The sequence below is a fragment of the Myxocyprinus asiaticus genome, chromosome 44, assembly GCF_019703515.2.
Source record: "Myxocyprinus asiaticus isolate MX2 ecotype Aquarium Trade chromosome 44, UBuf_Myxa_2, whole genome shotgun sequence".
Taxonomy (NCBI): Eukaryota; Metazoa; Chordata; class Actinopteri; order Cypriniformes; family Catostomidae; genus Myxocyprinus; species Myxocyprinus asiaticus.
Genome location: NC_059387.1, coordinates 13,430,521 through 13,444,565, shown reverse-complemented (window position 1 = coordinate 13,444,565; position 14,045 = coordinate 13,430,521). Strand labels below are relative to the sequence as shown.

The 14,045-nt window shown below is 36.9% G+C and overlaps 1 protein-coding gene across 1 annotated transcript in view; it reads left to right on the top strand.

The window, feature by feature from the left end:
- LOC127434725 (reversion-inducing cysteine-rich protein with Kazal motifs-like) overlaps nucleotides 1-14,045 on the top strand; it is an 80,687-nt gene that overhangs the window by 21,968 nt on the left and 44,674 nt on the right. The window contains exons 2-5 of the mRNA XM_051687661.1: nucleotides 6,095-6,156; nucleotides 10,212-10,286; nucleotides 13,410-13,446; nucleotides 13,933-14,018. Coding sequence (XP_051543621.1) covers nucleotides 6,095-6,156; nucleotides 10,212-10,286; nucleotides 13,410-13,446; nucleotides 13,933-14,018 — 260 coding nt within the window. The remainder of the gene's footprint in view (nucleotides 1-6,094; nucleotides 6,157-10,211; nucleotides 10,287-13,409; nucleotides 13,447-13,932; nucleotides 14,019-14,045) is intronic.

Below are 14,045 nucleotides of genomic sequence, written 5' to 3'. Positions count from 1 at the left end.
TGTTTCTTAAAGCGAAGATTTACTGCGCACCCCAGACACGCACTCATCCATACAGTACACTCTCCCTCACACATGCATGCACGCCCCAACACGTAAAAAAAAAAACACTGGTGTCAGCTCTATAAATGATTATGTCCTTTTCATTAGAAGGATGAAAGGAAAGGGGTGCTGGTGTATCTCACTTCTTCTGGCTGTCTGGTCGTTTCAAACCCAGACACTCTTTGACAGAAAGCAGAGTCCCAGCAAACAAATGTATGTTCTTAAAACGTTTTTCAAACATTTCATTGAGGTTGCAGGAACCATGAAAATGTTAATTTTTTAAAGAATTGTTCAACCAAATATATCAATTTTGTTATCATTTACACATCATCATGTGGTTTAGTGCTAAAACAATGCAAACTCTCATGTCAACATGCAAACCACTCTGAACAAGCTTTTCTCATAGTGCTCATGAACACGCAATTGTTGCTAGCCTTTACATAATGTTAGCCAAAGTTGTTGTAAATGTTTCCTGTTGGGTGGTTTTCATCCAGACCCTCTTACTCGAGACTCTTATGATTCACCCCATAGTCCCTCCTTAAAACTACAGACACTAAAGAAGAGCACTAAACAGCATGCAAAGATTATCCACACACACCTGAGTCACGACTGCTGCTCCTCTTTGGGACTTTGCTTACTAAGGAGGAAGAGAAAAGGCAGAGATAGGTTCAATAAATCAGAAGAAACAGATCAAATCACACTGATGAAAGGAACCGGCCTGGATGACACGCAAATGGAGGAAGGAGTCTGGGCTGAGATGAAAGTGCTTCATTTTGATAATGATGACTTTTTCAGGAGTTGCATAAACAGTTCTCAAATCCACAACTCTGCCTGATTATTAAGCAAACAGTTGAGCACGCACATTAGGAGTATGCACCCTGTTGAAACATAGAACCTTTTCAATTCCCGTGGGTGTACCAATGACAATGACAGTCGTGTTGTAGTACATTTTATTGTCCTTATAGTTCTGCTTTTTTACAGTTTGTGTCAAGTAGCATCTCAAATTTTTTTATACTGCTTCAATTGCATTCAAAGTCGGGTGTAAATAATTCCTACTTGATTTCTCAGATTTTCAACCATGAAAAATGACATATAAGGAAACAAAATAGCAACTATACTGCTAGCTTTGAAGTTGTTTGAAAAAGTTGTTTAACAATGGTAATGCTACATGCAAGAGATAATGTACAGTCAGCCAGTTGTTATCGCACAATAAACCCTGACAGGGTGATCAGGACCCTGCTGGAAACGGAGTGGTCTTGTATCACCCTGAAGGGGTTTATTTTGCGATAACCGGCTGACTGTACTTTATCCAGCTTATTACATGGATACTAACCAAATAAATAAATACATGGACACATAAAATTGATTTACACTAAAATTATGTCATTTCAGAAGAAAGAAATCACTAAACAGCTGAAATCAACATCTGATTTGCTTCGTTCTGTTGTTCTGTTGGTGTGTATTTTGTGAAAATGACCACCTGACTGCTCATTATTCCAGCTTATTACATGACTACTTGCCAAACAAACAAATAAATGGACATGAAACATCGATTTGCGCTGAAATTGTGTAATTATGTGAGAAGAAAGAAATCGCTGAAATCAACCTCTGGTTTGGGTTGGAGTTCTGTTGGTGTTTATTTTGTGAAAATGACCAGCTGACTGCTCATTATTCAGCCTATTATAAGACAGCTTGCCAAAAAATAAAGAATAAATAGATGGACATGAAACATTGATTTGAGTATGTAGAAATCGCACAGTGATCCAAGAAGCAGAAGAGACGGCTCACAGTTCCCAGGTCACAATTATTAAATAACCGTCTGATCTAACCACGGTTATTTGAGACATCTTAATTCACACACCAAACGACTTAGGATCCAAGAAGCAGGAGAGATGGCTCTCAGTTCCCAGGCCTGTCGCAATTATTAAATAACCGTTTGATCATGGTTATTTGATCTAACCACAGTTATTTGATCTAACCACGGTTATTTGAAACAAACGCGATTATTGGGAATTCAAATTCAAATCACATTTTAATGGCCAAATAAGCTAATTATAAGCAAATATACTGTATAAATGCAATGAATCGTGTCCGAACATCACTGAGCTGCACCACGGAGGTCAACAAGCTCCTGTCCTGAAGAGCGCGTGAAGCACTCTGATACGCGCATTGTCAGCAGAGGCTCGCGCCAAACTCCCGCGAAATATAAACAAACAAAAATGAACTCCGGTTTCATTTTCAATGATTGTGTAATGGCAAATGTTCCTGGTTTATACACGCTGTGTTAATGACACACAGTGACAAAGAGGAGGAGATGCATGCTTAGGCTTCTCTATTACTCTGGAGTGATAAAATGATGAAACGAAATCGCAAAGGTTTTGTTTCGTGGGTTTAATCAGAGCATTAAAATAACGTGTGAAAGTGAAGAAATATTTTACTATTGCATAATATAATAAAAATGTTATATAAATATAATAAAATATAGGCCTATATAAAATTATATTTTATTTTTTTATTTAGAAAATGATTAAATATATGAGTTCAAAAAACATGTGTAAATGTAAAACTGACCAAAACTAAAGTTGACCAAAAAGAGAGACATATTGTAAGTATTTGGAAATATTTTGATATTTAAAACATTATTTTTCATATCATTCATGAGTTTTTAAAGCCTTAAAGGGAAATCATAGTTTATTCTTATTGTATTATTTGATTTATATATTTGAAGTTAAATATGTAAAAATGACTTATTGTTCTTAAGGTGTATGAAGCACACATGCAGAAAAAAAGCACACATTAAAAATATGACAATTTATATGGCAATTAATCATGAAAGCCCTTAACAAGACAAATAATTGTCACAGCCCTACAACAGACAATTAATCATCATAATCTCAATTATTTGTTTGACAATTAATCGTCAGCCAAATTTCATAATTGTGACAGCCCTCGGTCTGATACGTGGATCTGCGGTTGTTACAAAATAATATCGGACCGCTGGATTGTGCCATTGACCAAATAGATTCGAGTACTCCAAAGAGCCGTGTAATACAGTAAGTACTGTTAGCTTTGCAGTTGTTTGACAATAGCCCCTTTCACACATGCAACCTGGTAAATTGCTGTTAAATTGCTGGATTACATTTACTGGTAAATGTATCACATCTGATTCACACATGTAATGGTTTATGTCTTTTTTTCCATTTTGCTACCACGCACACATCAGCACCAAAATGCCATTAAACTCTGAGATGTAGTAAGTTATTTTACCAGTCGACAAATTTCTTCATCAGCTCGGATGAAAAGAAGCACTTTTAAGCTGGAATACACTACACCACTTATACAATTTTAACAGAATCTAAAAATACCAGGTATCACACACTTACCGACTATGTAAATGGCTACAGACAAAAACTGGGCATCACACACCAAACGACTTAGGATCCAAGAAGCAGGAGAGACGGCTCACAGTTCCCAGGCCTGTCGCAATTATTAAATAACCGTCTGATCGTGGTTATTTGATCTAACCACGGTTATTTGAAACAACTGCGATTATTGGGCATTCAAATTCAAATCACATTTAAAAGGCCAAATAAGCTAATTTTAAGCGAATATACTGTATAGATGCCATGAACAACGCGTTTGTGTGTCATTCAGTTGACTCCGTGTCCGAACGTCACTGAGCCGCACCACGGAGGTCAACAAGCTCCTGTCCTGATGAGCGCGTGCAGCACTCTGATACATGCGTTGTCAGCAGAGGCTCACGCCAAACTCCTGCGAAATATAAACAAGCAAGTATAAACTCCGGTTTCATTTTCAATGATCGTGTAATGGCAAATGTTCCTGATTTATACACGCTGTGTTAATGACACGCAGTGACAAAGAGGAGGAGATGCATGCTTAAGCTTCTCTGTTTCTCTGGAGTGATAAAATGATTAAACGAAATCTCAAAGGTATTTTAATAGAATCTAAAAACACTAGGTATCACACACTTACTGACTATGTAAATGGCTACAGACAAAAACTGGGCATCACACACCAAACGACTTAGGAACACTCCGGCTATTAAATCAGTCTGATCACTCTGGCTGTCAAGTTGATCCGATCACAAACTTAAAAGGAAAGTTCTATGAGACACATGCCAGATGTAAGCAAACACTGATGTACGGGAGCACTGCCGTTGATGTTGCTGCTTCTCTGTTGAGAGTCTCAAAAGCTTTCATGTCGTTTGACAATGACAATGCTACTTTTAGCTTTGCAGTTGTTTGTCAATGGTAATGCTACTGTTAGCTTTGTAGTACATTGAAAATGAGAGTGCTACTGTTAGCTTTACAGTTGTTTGACAACAGCAATACTACTGTTAGCTTTGCAGTTGTTTTACAATGACAGTGGTTAGCTTTGCAGTTGTTTAAAAATAGCAAAGCTACTGTTAGCTTTGCAGTTGTTTGACAATGATAACACTACAGTTAGCTTTGCAGTTGTTTGAAAATGGCAACACTACAGTTAGCTTTGCAGTTGTTTGAAAATGGCAACACTGCTGTTAGCTTTGCAGTTGTTTGACTAATGCAACACTAATACTAGCTTTGTAGTTGTTTGAAAAAGGCAATGCTACTGTTTGCTTTGCAGTTTTAAGAAGATATACAATGCTAGCATTTGTTCTATGGTTGTACGATATTGTTGTTTGACAGTGGCAATGCTACTTTAAGCTTTGTAGTTTATTGAAAATGCATGCACTACTGTTAGCTTTGCTGTTGATTGCCAAAGGCAATGCTACTGTTAGCTTTGCAAGCTTTGAAGTTATTTGAAAATGGCAATGCTACTGTTAGCTTTGCAGTTGTTTGGCAATGCCAATGCTACTGTTAGCTTTTCAGGCTTTGCAGTTGTTTGAAAATGGCAATGCTACTGTTAGCTTTGTAGTATATTGAAAATGCGAGCACTACTTTTAGCTTTGCAGTTGTTAGACAACAGCAATGCTACTGTTGGCTTTGCTGTTGTTTTACAATGGTAATGCTTATTGTTAGCTTTGCAGTTATTTAAAAATAGCAAAGTTACTGTTAGCTTTGCAGTTGTTTGACAAGGACAATGCTACAGTTAGCTTTGCAGTTGTTTGAAAATGGCAACACAACACTTAGCTTTGCAGTTGTTTGAAAATGGCAATGCTGCTGTTAGCTTTGCAGTTGTTTGACTATAGCAACACTAATGTTAGCTTTGCAGTTGTTTGAAAACGGCAATGCTACTGTTTGCTTTGCAGTTTTAAGAAGATATACAATGCTAGCATTTGTTCTATGGTTGTACGATATTGTTGTTTGACAGTGGCAATGATAATGGTATAGTTAGCTTTGCAGTTGTTTGTCAGTGGCAATGCTACTGTTAGCTTTGTAGTTTATTGAAAATGGCAATGCCACTGTTAGCTTTGCAGCTGTTTGATAATGGCAACGCTACAGTTAGCTTTTCAGACTTTGCAGTTGTTTGAAAATGGCAACACTACTGTTAGCTATGCAGTTGTTTGACAATGTCAGCACTATTGTTAGCTTTGCAGTTGTTAAGAAGAAATACAGTTCTAGCATTTGTTCTGCAGTTGTACGATCCCTTAAAAAAATCTAAAGTTCTGACAAACTTGCTGCAAAGTTGCCTCAAACTTGCTGCAAAAGTCCAGATAAAAAATGTTTTTGACACTGTGTTCATAAAACTAATAATCTATGTCCTACTTTTGGCTTTAAGTAAGTTAAAGACATTGATATTGATTCAAAATACCTCACTGTTGTGCCTTAACTGTTTCAGTCAAGTTTGGGTTTTAACTACAAATTTGTGGTTTGGTATAAATCAAACGCTACCCTAAGAATGTATTATTCTTAAAGGAGAGCCACAGTAAGGTCATCGTGTCCACATATAGTGGACATTTCAAGATATTTACACAGTAGACTGACTATTTATAGGCGAAGACAAAGTGCCAACAAAAGGTATTCTACGTTGACGGGCTTAAAGTGACAAATGTTGGGAGTAAATTGGATCAAATGGGACTGAACTTGCCTTCCCTCTTTCTTTGTGTATTTTCTAGATCCCTCCTGCTGCCATCATGCTGCAGAACACTTTCCTCAGTGTAGGGAAGCATGTGAACAGGTAAGACACATATATATTCACACCAACAAAATCAGCATATGTGAAAACATGCACTGATGCTGGCATGCCACAAAGGCAATACAATGACATACTTTAACAAAAACATAATGAAGGGAGTTTTGAAAGATGTTTCTTTATTTCAAATCTTTCTTGGTCACGTCTCTGTTTGAAGAAAGGGAAGTGTACTGAATGAACCCCATTGTTGTTCTCAAATGAAATGACTAATTAGTATCTGTATACCTTTGTCAGATGTACTATATATGCTTACTGCATGGAAAATATCTCAAATGATACAAATTATGAGTAATATTCACCCTAGACATGGTCAGAAATTGCATACTTTATTACCTTTTAGAGATTTTTTTTTTTTATAAATATGTGGGAACCTTACAAAAAGTACTGTGGTGGTACCTTGTTACAGTGAATTATAATTTAAATGGTACAAGTACAAAACGCATGGTGTTACCATTGCAGAATGTCTAAAAAAATAAAAAAATAAATTAAAAAAATGGTATAACTATGGTACATTTGAGTACATTTCAGCCTATTATTTTTAAAGGATACAAAATAAGTGTTAGGTAGATTAGAGAATACAAACAATATTGTCAGAACAGTACACTTAATATGAGTTTTTCTGGATATACAGAGTATTTGAATGATGGGATGTTTTTCTCTCATTCCGTTCTGTGATGGGGGGAAAAAAGAACAATTATAAGTTTCCATCTCTTCTGTTTTAGTGAGGAGCAGGTGAGGGCTCTCTCTGTCCATTATGCACTCTACATCGTATTATTATTTTGCTGGGAGAGAATGCGATTAGACCAAGCTGACTTTAACAGTTTCATGAGTGTCTTCAGGAACTTCAAAGAAAAGAAAAGTCTTCTGAGAGGCCCTTTTTATGAAGATAGGTCAATCAGTGGTGGTGTGTGTTAACCCTCGAATCTTGTGCCAGAACAAACCCCTCCCCTTCTCCCCTTCAGAGAAAGACAGTCCTTTTCAAAGTACAGTGACAGTAGGAACAAGAGATGTCCAAATTTAAGCCCCCTCGTGACCGATTTTGAACCTACCACTGAAAAAAGACTACACAAAATTATCAAAAACCCAGTAACTGAGAATAAACACAGAAAATGGCATTACAGACAGAATGAGTGTCAAAGAAATAAAGTCAGACAGAGAGAAAGAGAAAAAAGAGAGAGCGAAGGGAAAGTGAAAAGACTGAAAGATCAATAAAAATGGTTTATAAAGAAGAGAGATTGGGAAAAGAGAATAATAGTGTCTCTTTAGAGGCAGGCAGCAACACTATAGTTTCTGGAGAGAAAGGAGGGAATCAGACTCTGTCACAGGCTAGCGGGATGAAAATCGCCACGACCATTTCAACCTAATGGATGGCTGATGCTTTGATGAGACTAGGCCTTTAAGAAGGGGGGCTGTGCTCCTTTAGAAGTTCTCGCTGGCACCCGCCATTGATTTAGCCCTCAAAATAAAAATAAAAAAGGAAATAAAGGAGAGTGAAAAAGAGAAACTTTTCCAAATGGACTAGATGATTCATTTAATTGCAGAGCCCATTCTTTCTCTTGTGGGTGGGGTCGGCAGGTTTTCTTTGATGGACTGGCTGCAAATTGCCATGCAGCAGCTGGCCTTGTGTCTGAATCTAGTTATTTTTGACATCTTATGCATTTATCACACATTAGTCCATATCACATAGTTTAATTAATTTGAGGTAACATACAGAACAAAACCATTTTCACATGTTGAGTTTTTATCAAAATTACACTAAATGCAAAATTGCAAATTATTCTGTATATTGTTTAGTCAAACTTGTGCCAATTTTGTGGCAAGTTTTCTAATTGCCTTACATATGAAGGCTGCAGTAAATGAGAAAAGTATGATTTCTCAGTACACCAATTCTAAGAATATTTGTTATGTATTATAGTGATTATATAAGTGGAATTCCAAAAGAAATCACTTACAGTAGCTTTAAATTTGCAGGTTCTCAACAAAATCTGAAAATAATTAAATCAAAAAAACAAAAATGGTTCTTGTGCAGATTTAGTCTTTTATGTAAAAGCCAGTCCTTACAATTTCTTTTTAATGTGTACAGTTTGTTTTTTCAGATCTCAAATAATTTTTTGTCGAAAGGAATTATTTAAAACATCTGCCAGCAAATTCACATTTTCCCATTTGCTGTCCCTGTTTGTCACTAATTACCCTTCATCGAAGAGGAATTCTTTGCAGCAAAATCTGGCCAAGCCAACTGAAAAGAACCATGATGGCCACGATCAGATGGTGGTTGTTCTTTAGAATGTTGAACATGCATAATTCACTGGAACTGATTTTGGCTTCTGTGCTTCAAACCAGTCAGTTGGCAGATGTTCCGAGAGAACTCTGACATTAATGAATAGATGATCATTCTGGATCATCCACCTTAACATACTACCAAAGACAAATTGTAGAAGTTGATTTTGTTTTTGGCAGACAGAATGGCATGGTTCTGCTGCCATGGTCTGGTAGAGTTGGACTGACCCATCACACCATTTGTAGATGTTTTTACACTAGGATCCAGACTTTGGACTCAAATCCAGACCATTTGAGGCCAAGGGTGAGATATATAAATAGAATGTTCATACACCACAAGGGTGACTGAGTGCGTTCAAAGTCATCGTTTACTGCTAGAACCTACAAACTACAAATTTTCAAGAAGTGACATCATGTTGTAATGTTAAAGGTGATTTGTATAATTGTTTCAATCCTTTCCTCTATCCCCGCCCAATATGCAGAGACAACTATAAGCAAGCCATTCACAGTAGTGTTGTCACTATACAAAAATCTCTGTAGTCGGTACCGATACTAGTGAAATTTCACAGTTCTCATCAATTCCGATACCACAGCAAAAATGTGCTAATATAGTAATGTGCTACTGAACACACTCTTTTAGCCTATTTAAAGTAAATAGTATAGTAATGTAAATAATACATTAAAAGATATGCATGTTTCCTTGAAGTTTCCATGCATTGCTTAAGTGTTTTTAGGCAGCACCCTACTGAAATCTGTTTTTAAATTTTCCCAAATCCTTTTTCATCTTATCACATTGCTTGTTGAGCGCGTTACCGTGGAGACATAGCGCATGTGGAGGCTTCACGCTATTCTCCACGGCATCCACACACAACTCACCACGCGCCCCAATGAGAGCGAGAACCACATTATAGCGACCACGAGGAGGTTACCCCATGTGACTCTACCGTTCCTAGCAACCGGGCCAATTGGTTGCTTAGGAGACTTGGCTGGAGTCACTCAGCACGCCCTGGATTCAAACTTGCGACTCAAGGAGTGGTAGTCAGCATCTTTACTTGCTGAGCTATCCAGGGCCCCCAAACCGACATAACAACATTGGCTCATTCTGTGGGTTGCGATCAGGGCGAGGCTATCAGCTTAGTGGACCAATGGCCGATGGGGTGTTTGGGAATTCTGCTTGAAAACATACATTTTTGCAGTTCTGTTTGGTGCCACAGGAGGTCGAATGTTTTGTTATCTAAAATCAGTCTGCAGTATGCGTTCCGAATTTCCAAACTGCCATCCAGTGGCTGAAGCTGGAATTGCAGCTGTATAAATGTAAAACAGAGACCAAAACTGTGTTCTTTCACTTACCTACTTCTTTCAAAGGATGTGACGTGAAAGGCAGAGTGCATCCAAATTTGGGGAATATTTGAGTAATAATTGCATTTAAATATTCTTAACCAAAACCCTAAACCTAACCCTGACACTACTGAGACCAAAACTGCATTCTTTCGCTTACTTCTTTTTTCCAGATATTCCAGAATATTGTCGGTACATTTGGTCTGACTTTCGGTAGAAAAAAAAAACCTTTGGAACTAACACATTCTGTGTGATCATGTTGTAGTGGCACAGAAATAACACACTTTGATAACACTTGAAAATGTCAACATAAATACATTATATGGACTGTCACATGAATTTTCAGTCCTTTTTGTAGTGTAAACTATTTATGATTTTAACATTTAAAAACAATTTTCATTTTTTTCACACATTTCTCTCTACAGCTCGCAACCATTAGAAGTGAATCACGTCTGAGACACCTTCTTCTCCGTTTGCCAAGTTACTGCCCAGAGACTTTGGTAAATCAAACATAATTTCCTCAATCCTCCACATCCAAATCTCTGTTTATGTTAAATCTGTCGCCTTGGCAGCACAGGATGTCTTAAACAGGATGTCTCTTGCTTTGTGCAGCTGTGGTTTTACCTGGTTAGCAGAAAAGAAAACCAAAGCTCTAGGCTGGAAAGCAGCCTCATGCCGTTCATCCTCCTTCCCTTAGTTTCAAAGCTGGAATGCCAGCACCGGTAATATGCAATTACATTCAGCCTCTAAGTAGCCACATTGGAAGCCTTCAGGCCTAATTTATTTGGACGTGTGTCCTGCACTAATTTGCCCAAATGGATGCAAATTGATTTTTGAAGTGGCACAGGCATAAAAAAATGGAGAGACTCACAAAATCTCTTCACTTCTAAGGGTGTTCAAAAACATTTTAATGCATGTGCTATGGGCTGGCAAAGAAAATGTAATATGTGCTGCTGTGTTTGAAATTGACACTCGGAATCAGTACGTTTTTCTACTCTAATGTGTTATTAAGCACATGAATGATGCATTTGTTTTTTCTGTTGATCACAAATGATGGTGAATATTTTTGAAAGAAGCTTAATTTTTCATAATCCAGAGAAAATGTCAAAGTACTCACAATGACGTAGAATGTAGATCTCAAACAATATCCTGTTTATTTGGTTCATTATCTTGTCAAAGCACACACTGATCCAACATCATCCAACCGCAAGAGTTTACGATCTTTTTAATGTTTTCTTTGCCTCTCATGTGCATCAACTTTTAATTAAAGCAGAGTCATATTAGGAGGCTCTCTGGAGCCCTATTGAATTCACAATAACACAAGTTATAAGAGCTTCACATATACCAAAGTGGCCAAAGTTCCAAACTGTTTTTATTTTATTTTTTTTCGCAATGTGCTGTTTGTACACAAGCTGTTTATTGTGCGATAACAACCGGCGACTGTACATTATCCCTTAATTAATGCATTATGTATCATGAACAACAATGAACAACATATTTTTACAGCATTTATTAATCTTTGTTAAATAAGGGATAATGTACAGTCAGCCAGTTGTTATCGCACAATAAACCCTGACAGGGTGATCAGGACCCCGATGCGAAGCAGAGGGGTCTTGAATCACCCTGAAGGGGTTTATTTTGCGATAACAACCAGCTGACTGTACATTATCCCGCTTATTACATGGCTACTAACCAAATAAATAAATACATTGACATAAAATATTGATTTGCATTGAAATTATGTAATTTGAGAAGAAAGAAATAGTTGAACAGCTGGAATCAACCTCTGGTTTGCGTCGGAGTTCTGTTGGTGTTCATTTTGTGAAAATGACCATCTGACTCCTCAATAATCAGCCTATTACAAGACTACATCCCAAATAAATAAATAAATGCACATGAAACATTGATTTGAGTTGAAATTATTTTATTAACTTACTTGTAGATATCGCACATTGAGCCGAGAAGCAGCAGAGACGGCTCGCAGAACCCAAATGCACGGTCTGATACAGAGCAATATCTGACTGCTGGATGGCACCATTGATCAATCAGAATCGAGTATTCCAGAGAGCTGTGTAATAATGTTAGTTAATAAAAAATTCAGTTGTTCAATGTTAGTTCATAGTGCATTAACTAATGTTAACTAATACAACTTTTGATTTTAAAAATGTATTAGTACGTATATGTCGAAATTATCATTAACCAAGATTAATAGATGCTGTAAAAGTATTGTTCATCGTTTGTTCATGTTAACTAATGTCGATAGCTATTGTTAACAAATGCAACCTTACTGTAGTGTCGCCAAAAAATCATACCAAATCCAAACATATTACCCTTTCCAACGTCTTCCACCATTTTGCAGTGACTTAAAAATCACACTCCAACACCAGGTGGAAAAATATCAATACAAATATGATCATAAATGCAACTGTAAATATAAACATAATAATAATAATAATAATAATTGAAAAATAAACCATGCCCTATAGTTTAAAATAAATCTAATAAATTTTTTTTTCATAAAACAACTACAACTGTGAATGTCACAATTTGATGTTCCACTATATTTTCATGTTTGGACATGAACTTTATTACCGCCTGCTGGTGGAATCTCCAAACTGCAAATGTAGGATCTGATTTTAGACTTTGCGCTGAAAACAGATGTGGTTTTGAAATGTCTTAGCGCAATGGCCTATGTCTCAGGAAAATAGAAAAAAACTTTTGTGCCACTTCATTAACATAAAATACACACAGTTTGTGCACATACACCCACAGACAGTGCAAACACTCCTACACATGCTCACTTTTAAGCGCACGTAAATTGCACTTAGAATTAGCGCTTTCACGGAAATTGGATAAGACGTAGAGCATGGTCTTTGCGTGTAGAGCACGGTCTTTGCGTGTAGCGCTGCGTTTTGCGTGCTTACAATAATGGAGCTCTTGATTGCATATATGATGTTGCATTTAATTTAATTGTGTTTCGCAAAATACATGCCTAGACCATATCCACACTAATATATTTTGGTTTGAAAACTACATTTTAGGTTTCCAAACATCATCACTTTCCAAAGTATGTGGTACTAGAGAGTGTATATACAGTTTGTTCATAGCATAGGCTGTAAACATAACAAAATCAATGTGTTTTCAATCAAAAATATATTAGTGTGGATGTTACCTTAAAAAATGGTATATCTGTTATCATCTGCTCAATCTCATGTTGTTCGAAACCTGCATGGTTTTTCTTTATCCATGGAACACAAAAGGAGCTGTTTAGGAAAATGTTCAGCCTGCTCATTTCTGTACAAAGAAGTGAACAGGTACTGAAGCTGTCAGGATCAAAAATGGGCAAAAAAAGTACCATACAAGTAGTCCATTCAATTTATGCATCATATTCCAAGTCTTCTAAAGCCATATCTTTTTATTAAGTACAGACCAAAAGTCGTTAACAAAAAATTTTCAGCTACTTTTTTTACTACATAACTTAATTTGTGTTCCATAGAATCTTAAGTGTTTCGAACAACATGAGGATATGATGACTGCATTTTCATTTTTGGGTGAACTATTCCTTTAATATATTTTTCAAAGTTGTTGAAATGTTTAACATCTCTCCCCTCTTTGTTTTGCAGAGTGAACTTTGGATCTGCATCAACAATACCTTACCTGGTATGATGTGCACTCGTGACCCCAGATGGAGATGTTTAGGGGTGTCGGCAGAAACCCACCTGTCTTTTTTAACCTGTACCAATCTAAAAAAAGAACAAGAGAGGATTTAGATTCTCTGAAGACCTAATGCCTCCCAGATGCAAAAATATCATACATCACATTTATCAAACTACTGTACATCTAACAATGCCCATTAAAGTCCTGGTCCAGAGCTTTGAGGTTCACTATGTAAAGAACCAAAGCCAAATGCAGAACATTAAAAACATTTCTGGATGAAATATTTGTCAAGATTAATGCCTTGGTGATTGTTATTTTGACAATGAATCAAATAAGAAGAGTCATCAAAGTAACGTGCATGCTTAGAGTTCACGTGTGTCTCTTGCTGTAAATTAAATTCACTCTAAATGTAACTGACTTTTAATATGGGATGGGATGATGGTATCTGTCTGTCAATGGTTTTCTGCACTTATTATCTTTCCTTCTCAGGGGCATCAAAAAAGTCAGATGGATGGGTTGGTCTGGGATGTTGCGAGTTGGCCATCTCGGCTGAATGTCGCAGGGACTGCAAACAGGTGTTTTTTATAATCTATAAAGCAGGG